Source organism: Paramacrobiotus metropolitanus, unplaced genomic scaffold, assembly GCF_019649055.1.
Source record: "Paramacrobiotus metropolitanus isolate TYO unplaced genomic scaffold, Prichtersi_v1.0 Parri_scaffold0000140, whole genome shotgun sequence".
Classification (NCBI taxonomy): domain Eukaryota; kingdom Metazoa; phylum Tardigrada; class Eutardigrada; order Parachela; family Macrobiotidae; genus Paramacrobiotus; species Paramacrobiotus metropolitanus.
Genome location: NW_026570360.1, coordinates 64,492 through 73,044, shown reverse-complemented (window position 1 = coordinate 73,044; position 8,553 = coordinate 64,492). Strand labels below are relative to the sequence as shown.

General features: G+C 42.3%; 2 protein-coding genes across 2 annotated transcripts; one reads left to right on the top strand and one right to left on the bottom strand.

Annotated features, from left to right (window-relative positions):
• Window positions 1–147: 147 nt before the first annotated feature.
• LOC129599196 (testis-expressed protein 264 homolog) lies at window positions 148–2,857 on the bottom strand. The gene is made up of 6 exons (XM_055497353.1): window positions 2,699–2,857; window positions 2,551–2,613; window positions 2,354–2,489; window positions 2,191–2,295; window positions 1,426–1,665; window positions 148–643 (listed from the first exon to the last, which is right to left on the bottom strand). Exons 2-6 carry the CDS (start codon window positions 2,568–2,570, stop codon window positions 422–424), a joined length of 723 nt encoding a protein of 240 aa, XP_055353328.1. The 5' UTR covers window positions 2,571–2,613; window positions 2,699–2,857; the 3' UTR covers window positions 148–421.
• A 232-nt stretch (window positions 2,858–3,089) lies between these two features.
• On the top strand, window positions 3,090–8,377 carry LOC129599193 (isoleucine--tRNA ligase, cytoplasmic-like). The gene is made up of 17 exons (XM_055497351.1): window positions 3,090–3,453; window positions 3,602–3,878; window positions 3,984–4,203; window positions 4,348–4,476; window positions 4,590–4,834; window positions 4,901–5,524; window positions 5,666–5,754; window positions 5,828–5,914; window positions 5,990–6,073; window positions 6,229–6,373; window positions 6,444–6,564; window positions 6,631–6,800; window positions 6,867–6,991; window positions 7,061–7,163; window positions 7,293–7,511; window positions 7,603–7,761; window positions 7,876–8,377. The coding sequence occupies exons 1-17, from the start codon at window positions 3,335–3,337 to the stop codon at window positions 8,254–8,256; spliced, it is 3,297 nt and encodes a 1,098-aa protein (XP_055353326.1). The 5' UTR covers window positions 3,090–3,334; the 3' UTR covers window positions 8,257–8,377.
• Window positions 8,378–8,553: the final 176 nt, after the last annotated feature.

Below are 8,553 nucleotides of genomic sequence, written 5' to 3'. Positions count from 1 at the left end.
CTCCACAAATCGCGTGTCACTGGGATAAAAAGATTTCCGTGCCGCTTTACATTACAGCTACTTTGTTTTCTCTGTGTGAAAGCCCTAATCGTCCAACAGTCGACAACGGGAGCCCAGAAAAAAGCTATTCTGGTCATACAGTAACCATTCTAATCACCCACCATTTTATCACACCGCACTGTACATCCGAGGCTTTGACATTTATGAAATACAGGCTGACGAAATGGGGAAACACTTGGCGCGCCGCCCTAATATAAACTACACACAGCATCACTTTATAAAAAAATCTGCTTCACGACACGTCTTACATGGAATATCTTGATAAGATTCTCGGTCAAAAAGCACAAAAAAAGCGTTAATCGTTGAAGACCATCAAGAGATTTACTCAAATGCCACTTATCATTTGACAGCCGTCTGGCCGTTATTCACTATCTTTGGGCACGTCTCGGGATTCTCCATCCTCGGCTTCAGCATCTTCGTTGGCGCTTTCGGGAGACAGATCTTCGTAGTCTTCATCGTTATTCGCTTCCAGACAGTCCAGCACATACAAATCATCAAATTTTTCCAAAGGTGTGGCAAAATGAATTGCTTCAGCTGGGCGATCGTACACCTCCAAAAATGGACCGTGATCCAAACGTTTTTCCTATGAGAAACAACACGGTCAAGGGAAGCAAAATTGACTAAATAATGCCTGCAAAATGCAAACGCAGTTTGAGGCGTCATAAACTCACGAATGAATTCATATCAGCTTATTGGCGAAACATTTGACAAACGTTTCCCAAAAGTGGCTAGAATTGTTAAAAGACATAGTAACTTTCTGGCAAAGTACTTCTGCATTATAATTAGTAGAAACGAAAAATCTCCATTCAAAATTTTAATCATTCACAAAAAAATGAAGAACGATGCCCATGTACAGCGCAGGACCAGCACTAACAAGCGACTCGCTTCCAATATGCCCGCGGTTGGTATTTTTCCGTGCTGGACATTATGTAAGCAGCTAAACATCAAAGATAAACAGCAAGATCGCACGTAGTACTCCTACAACATTATAAGAGCTGCAATCTTCAAAGATATTTTGAATTTCATGGGATAAGGTAATGGGTACAGTAATTAAATTTATCCATTCACCGAAAATGTTTTTAAAAAACATAAAGAGATTACTGTGTTGTCGAGTCAACTTGGCACCTTTTCGTACAGTGAGTTATACGCTAAGCGGATACGACTCACTGTAAACAAGGGTGCCAAGTTGACTCGACAACACAGTACTATCATTAGTATGCCAGCAATTACTGCAACCTGCAACAATTTGCAAATCTATGTTCCTTTGTGGGAAACTCGCTAGTATGATGCTTATAAACATCTAAACGATACAATTCACAGAGCTTAACGGTCAACATGCACAGTACACTCGTGCAAGCAAGTCACCTTTATGAAATTACTGAATGCCGGATAAACCCTGTTGACGGCAATGAAGATGCTGAAATTCGTCCGCCAGGGAAATGTGACGAATGCAGCATTCTCAACGGAGGGGATCTCGACCTCCTTATAGCCATGCTCTTTTAAAGCCTGTTCGAACTGTTTTAGTTTTTCGCTATCTTCCACACCCGGTACTCCGTCTTCTTCAACGATCGTCCCCACTATGTAACGCCGGCTGGCAAACGGTGTCTGCAAAAAATGACTGGTATTAGCTAATCTTTCTGCACACTGTCACATGTCTAGTTACGCAATTAACAAAGACAGCGAGTCTGCAAAAAAAGCACTACAACCACATGCGTTTGCGCATGAGCCTTTAACGTTTAGCAGCAACAACCAGATATGTAAGTTACCGTCAAGGCGTTCTGTATTTAATTGCCGAAGAAACCAGGAAGCTTTCGCATAACAAAATCTTAGTCATTTTCAAAGCAACAAAATGCCGTACATAAAACGTAAAAACATGCAAATGGTAAGCATCATGAATAGAAAATGTATGCTCTAACTGTGATATTAATTCGGGATAATTTCTTTGGCTCAAAATCATAAAAAAAGCGCAAACGAATGTGCGTAACATCAATCTCAAAGTCTGCGTAACAAAAGTATGTTACGCGTACGAAAACCTGTACCGGGAAACTTCCAACCGCAAAAACGCAGTTTAAAAAACACTTTCTCTACGGGTAATACAACATGCATTTATCTCATGTATTTAAAACGTACCTTTTCGGGATCGTCGTAATATATGCCAAATGTTCGAAGATCGGGGGCTAATTTGCTTGTTTCCTCGAACAAACTTCCACTTTCCTTATAATCTCCACGCGCAAACTGCACAAAAACAATGAATATCCCAGGCAGATTTAAACTAGCGTTATAAAGCACTTGCCTTGTAGTATCCGCGAAACTTCTTCACAGGAGGCTTTCCAACATTAATCAAAATCTCGCGAAATGCGCCCAAATAAGCGAGGAGAAAAGCTACGGTTCCGAAGATGGCAATCAGCATAAAAATGATAGCTACGGCGCTGGAATGGAAGCTTGCTATAATTTCTGCACGCATTAATATCTTGAAAACGACATGCTTACATAATTGTACTCGCGTCCATGTCTGCGCTGTCCGAAATGGGGAGATCAAGATGGTTGGGAAACCTAGGAGGGATTTCATTAGGAAAAGCCAGCTTTTCAAGCACACCTGCCATTTTCCAGCAACTGGAATCGACAACTGGAGACTTACGCTTTTTCTTGCGATGTATGATAAGATGGTAAGCTTCCGTTGACAATTTTTTTACGAACCAGTGATGTAACGAAATTCTATTTTGGCTTTCCAGCCAGTAACAAGTCAACGCACTTCTGCTTCGGGCTTCTGAGTACTCACGATCAGTACACACTAAACAGCAGCTTTTGCCACATGGTGAAAGCGGGATTATGACGACTGACTGGCTGAGTTGCCCATAAATCAACAGGCACCCCACATCTGGGCGGCAGTTAGCTTCGCGAGCATCACTAAGACAGCTCCCCATGAAAGTGGTAGCGTAGCGTGGCGAGAAGGTTAAAGTAAGTAGTCACCCTTCCACTCCTGCTGACGATTTTTGACTTCCGGTTGCATGTGCCGCCTGCCATATCTTCCGGTACAGTCCTTACACCTGCCGGTCGTCGATACATTTGTTGCTGATTTGCATTCATGTTTTTTCCTGCTTCCGGTATTTAAGCAACGGTCTGCCGTTTTTGTGGTCCACGTCTAGATTGTCATTTGGCAGTGACACTTTTTCAGACTCGTTCTAGTCGCTAAAAATTTCTGCTATATTTCAATTCAACAACCTTTTCCCGGGATTTGGAAGAGTGTTGCTGGAATAACGAATCAGTGGGTGAAATGGCTGCATCGGTACCAGAAAATATAAGTTTTCCGCAGGAAGAGGAGAAGATTTTGGAACTGTGGAAACAACTAAACGCCTTTGAAACGTCGCTGAAATTATCGGAGGGGAAGAAAAGGTGATAAACGAATCTGCAGCCAGATACTTTCGTGAAAGTTGAGTTCCTTATAACAACTGCGTAACAGCGGTCCTAGTTGCATCATTTAGAGGGAACATGCAGCATGCTGTCCTGTTGGTGTTGTTTAAGGCTGTTTCAACTCCCTCAGGTTTACGTTTTACGATGGTCCTCCGTTCGCCACAGGCTTACCGCATTATGGGCATATCCTTGCTGGAACCATCAAGGACATTGTGACGCGGTTTGCGCACCAATCCGGATTCCATGTGGAGCGACGTTTCGGCTGGGATTGTCACGGTTTACCCGTCGAGTACGAAATCGATAAGACAATGGGCATCAAAGGGCCCGCGGATGTGGAGAAAATGGGCATTGAGGCGTACAACAACGAGTGCCGTAAAATTGTTATGCGCTATGCTTCGGACTGGGAGGTGAGGCAGCGCGGAGAAAAAACTCCGATGACATGGTTTAGCATAATACGTGATAAATACAAAGTGTGTGGAGTTCAGTTATATCACTTGTTCATTCTGTTGCAGACCATCGTAACTCGTCTGGGAAGGTGGATTGATTTTCGAAATGATTATAAAACATTGTATCCCTGGTTTATGGAGTCTGTTTGGTGGGTTTTTAAGCAGCTGTATGATAAGGGACTGGTGTATCAAGGATGCAAAGTGATGCCGTTTTCCACCGGATGTAATACGCCACTGTCAAACTTCGAAAGTGGACAAAATTACAAGGATGTTACCGACCCAGCTGGTAAGCGGCGAGCTGCATTAGACTACATGTACAAGAAAATTCATTTTTTATATGGATTTCGATTCTGACATTCATTATTTTGGTTTTGGTATTGTGCCTATTTTCAAAGATTCTGAAAAGTTTGATTCAGATTTTTTCTTATAGTAATTGTCAGTTTTCCATTGATTGACGATCCGACTGTTGCATTTATTGCGTGGACGACGACTCCGTGGACTTTGCCGAGCAATCTGGCGCTTTGCGTTAATCCATCCAAAACTTACGTGAAGATTCAAGGTAATCTTCTGTTACTCGTAGAAGTCATACATATTAGTACTGCTTAAAGTCATATATATATACATATATATATTAGTTATAGTCCTAGATAATTCGTTTCCCTTACTTTTTAGACAACTCCAGCAAGAAGGTCTACATTATGATGGAAGCGCGTATTCCTGCATTATTCAAGAAAGCCGCGGAATATACCATTCTTGAAAAATTCACTGGTGAAACTTTGAAAGGGCTCAAATACCTACCGCTTTTTAAATATTTCGTGGACCGACAAGATGTTAAAGGGTTTGTGGTACTTGCGGATGATTACGTGACCGAAGAAAGCGGAACCGGCGTGGTGCACCAGGCACCATATTTCGGAGAGGTATGTGCAGCGTTGTTTCGAATTAATTTTGTGATAGTAGTACTACTCTGATATGCTTGTTCTCAGGATGATTACCGTGTTTGCGTCGCTCATAATGTCATCACACGGGATACTCCTATGGTGTGCCCCGTCGATGCCACTGGGACTTTCACGGATGAAGTTACTGATTTCAAAGGACAGTATGTTAAAGACGCGGATAAAGCGATCATTAAATGGCTGAAAGAAAATGGCAGATTAGTCCATGCCAGTCAGTCTACGCACAGTTATCCCTTCTGTTGGCGATCCGATACGCCGCTAATCTATAAAGCCGTACCTAGCTGGTTCGTTCGGGTTGAGGAGCACGCTCAGGCCCTGCTGGCGAATAACGAACAGACCTATTGGGTTCCGGCATTTGTTAAAGAAAAACGGTTCGCCAATTGGTTAAGAGATGCACGTGATTGGGCCATTTCGCGAAATCGGTATTGGGGTACACCGATACCACTGTGGATCAGCGAAGATGGACAAGAAATTGTTTGTATCGGATCCATTGAGGAACTAGCCAAGTTATCCGGCGTTACAGTCAACGATCTTCATCGGGATACGGTTGATAAAATTACAATCCCCTCGTCACGTGCGGGAGGTGGTGTGCTGAAAAGAGTTTCTGAAGTGTTTGACTGTTGGTTTGAAAGCGGCAGCATGCCTTATGCGCAGGTAAGCATTCCCCAGCTAGCACGATGATTGACATTGATTGGCTTGTGTGGCTTCTTTCAACATACTTATATCTCCTTAATTGCTAGAATGCAGTATAGATTCATATTCCTGTGTTTACAATTAAACCTGTGTTTTCTACAGGTGCATTATCCATTTGAAAATCGCGGGCAATTCGAGGAGAGTTTTCCAGCTGATTTCATTGCGGAGGGGGTGGATCAAACTCGTGGATGGTAATGGTCTAATGGATAACTTGATAATTTACTTTACTGGTTTTGCCGCTTGTTGCAGTGGTGATTGTTGCAGGTTCTATACGCTCTTGGTGCTTTCGACCCTTCTGTTTGAGAAGCCACCTTTCAAAAATCTGATTGCTAATGGTCTCGTCCTGGCAGCGTAAGAGTTTGGGAGTTGACCGGCTTCTACGTTGTACGTTCTTTGTTAAATTTTTGTTCGATTTCCACTTTCCAGTGATGGTCAGAAAATGAGCAAAAGCAAAAAGAATTACCCAAATCCAGTAGATGTCGTTCACAAATACGGTGCCGATGCTTTGCGGTAAGTTTTTTTTAAAAAAATGCTAATAAAAGTAATTAGTAACTTTTGTTGAAAGGCGGGAGCGGCATTTACCGGTAACCAGTTACCATTAACCATCTGCATTGCTGGAAGGGACGATCTTAATAGCTCCGAAAAACCTGTTTTTATTTTTTCAGTTTGTATCTCATAAACTCGCCGGTAGTACGTGCGGAAAATTTACGCTTCAAGGAGGAAGGAGTACGAGATATCTTGAAGGATGTGTTTTTGCCCTGGTACAATGCCTATCGGTTTTTCACGCAGCAAAAGGAGCTGTATGAAAAGGTACCGATCGAGCAAATCTGTTTGGCCATGCACTTTTCTTGGAGGTTTCATCTAAAAGCTCTTTTTGTAGGACAATGGGAAAAAGTTTGTGTTTGACGAACGCCAACGACTGCTCTCAGATAACATTATGGACCGCTGGATATTGTCATTTACTCAGAGCCTGGTTCAGTATGTTATGGACGAGATGCAGGGTAATGAATGCAGAAAAAGTTGTTTACTACAGTAATATACGGACTGATACATGGTCATATTTCTAGCGTATCGTCTGTATACGGTTGTTCCTCGGTTGGTAAAATTTGTTGATTTATTAACAAACTGGTACGTACGCTCCAATCGCAAACGACTTAAGGGAGAAGATGGACCACAAGACACACAGAAAGCTTTGGAAACCTTGTTTGACGTTTTGTTTACGATGGTGCGAATGATGGTAAGAACTGCTTATTTTAATTAGCCTGTTTCACTGCATTACCATGCAGTAAGTTATTCCTTACAGGCCCCGTTTACTCCTTTCCTTACTGAACTGATGTACCAGAATTTGAAAGGACTGGTGAAATCTGAAAAAGATGTTAATGCCACCGAAAATCAAAGCGTACACTTTCTTATGCTGCCGGAAGTGAAGTAATGCAGAGCTTATTCAATCGTATTTTTTGTTTTGTTTTACCCAGCTTGGCTAATACCTGTGTATAGGAAGGATGTGATTCATACGGAAATCGAGCGTGCTGTTTCGAGAATGCAGGCTGTTGTAGATCTGGGTCGGCAGGCGCGAGAGCGGCGTACACTTCCCATAAAGGTACAATAATCTGTTTTTACTTTCTGCTCGCCTTAGATTTCTTTTGATTTGTCGTATATTTGGTGCTGTGAAGGTGATGTATTTTTACTCGAAAAGTTTTACTTCAAACAGCTTTCGCTTCGGTTTTAGTCTCCTTTGTCGGAGGTTATCGTCATCCATCAGGACCCGGCGTTCCTGGAAGATGTGAGGGCTTTGGAGTCCTACGTGACCGAAGAACTGAACGTTCGCACTCTGACTACTACAACAGATAAGAAACAATATCATGTTCAGCTACGGGCAGAGCCGGATCACAAAACCCTTGGAGCTAAACTGAAGGGAACGTACAAAGCTGTGATTGAGGCCGTTAAGGTGGGACATTAAGTAACTTTAGAAAAAAAATATGTATACACTGCATCCTTAAAGGTGTTAGATTAATGCACTTGCAACCTGGGTTGTGCAGAACTTGTCAGACGAGGAGCTGTGTGGTTATCAAGAAAAAGGCTTTATTGATATCAGCGGCACTCGCCTCGAAGGAACGGATTTGAAATTGATCTATATGTTTGGGGGACAAGCTGCTGGCGATGCGGCTAAAAATTACGAAGCATCTTCGGATAATGAGGTATTACGACGACACTTAGCTATTTGTGGTTTGTTTGGTCTCTGACATTTTAATGATTATTGCTGCTGTTGCCGTGTATCTCTGTGAATATTGCTTACGTAGATGCACTTTCAGATGCTGGTACTGCTTAATGTTAACCAAAGCCAAGAACTGTTGGATGAAGGAACGGCACGCGAGGTGGTTAACCGTATTCAAAAGCTGCGCAAGAAAGCCGGGTTGGTCCCGACGGACGACATTCACGTGTACTATGAGATTACTCCAGCTGAATCTGAACTGAATGGTGTGATGAAAACCTACACCGACTACATTGGGAATGCTATTAAGAAACCGTTGTTTCATTTTCCTGCCCCTGAAGGCGAGGAGCCGTTGGTGGGAGAAAGCCAGTCGCTGAAAGGAACAACCGAGGCATTGCTGCATCTCAGTCTTTTTGGAGGGCCGGATTACAAAGGCGATGCAAAAAACCCTTTAAAGAAACTCGCCGATGAGTTTTCTTAAATTTGACAAAGTGCAACTAAAAAAGGTCATTCTTTTTTATATTTCTTTGGGATTTTTGTTGTGTTTTATTATCGCTATGCGTGTTGTTCAGATGAAACGTGCGTAAACTCCTCGTTCATGGTGCACCAGCAGCTTGTTGCATTCGTTTTTTAACAATACTCGTATTAATTTTACCGTATACGTTAGAGGTATTTAAGTTATTGTAAATTAATATTTTTAAGTACTGCTCGTACGTATTCGCCTGGTGCGACACTTGTATTTTTATCGTAATACCGTATGTATCCCTTCACCATTCAA

Coding starts and splice junctions, on each gene's coding strand:
- LOC129599196 (XM_055497353.1), bottom strand. CDS start 2,570: ATGGACGCGAGTACAATTAT. Junction 2,490..2,550: donor ATGGACGCGAGTACAATTAT/GTAAGCATGTCG, acceptor CTTCCATTCCAG/CGCCGTAGCTATCATTTTTA. Junction 644..1,425: donor CATTCAGTAATTTCATAAAG/GTGACTTGCTTG, acceptor TGTTTCTCATAG/GAAAAACGTTTGGATCACGG.
- LOC129599193 (XM_055497351.1), top strand. CDS start 3,335: ATGGCTGCATCGGTACCAGAAAATATAAGTTTTCCGCAGGAAGAGGAG. Junction 6,992..7,060: donor CTTATGCTGCCGGAAGTGAA/GTAATGCAGAGC, acceptor ACCTGTGTATAG/GAAGGATGTGATTCATACGG. Junction 7,762..7,875: donor AAGCATCTTCGGATAATGAG/GTATTACGACGA, acceptor ATGCACTTTCAG/ATGCTGGTACTGCTTAATGT.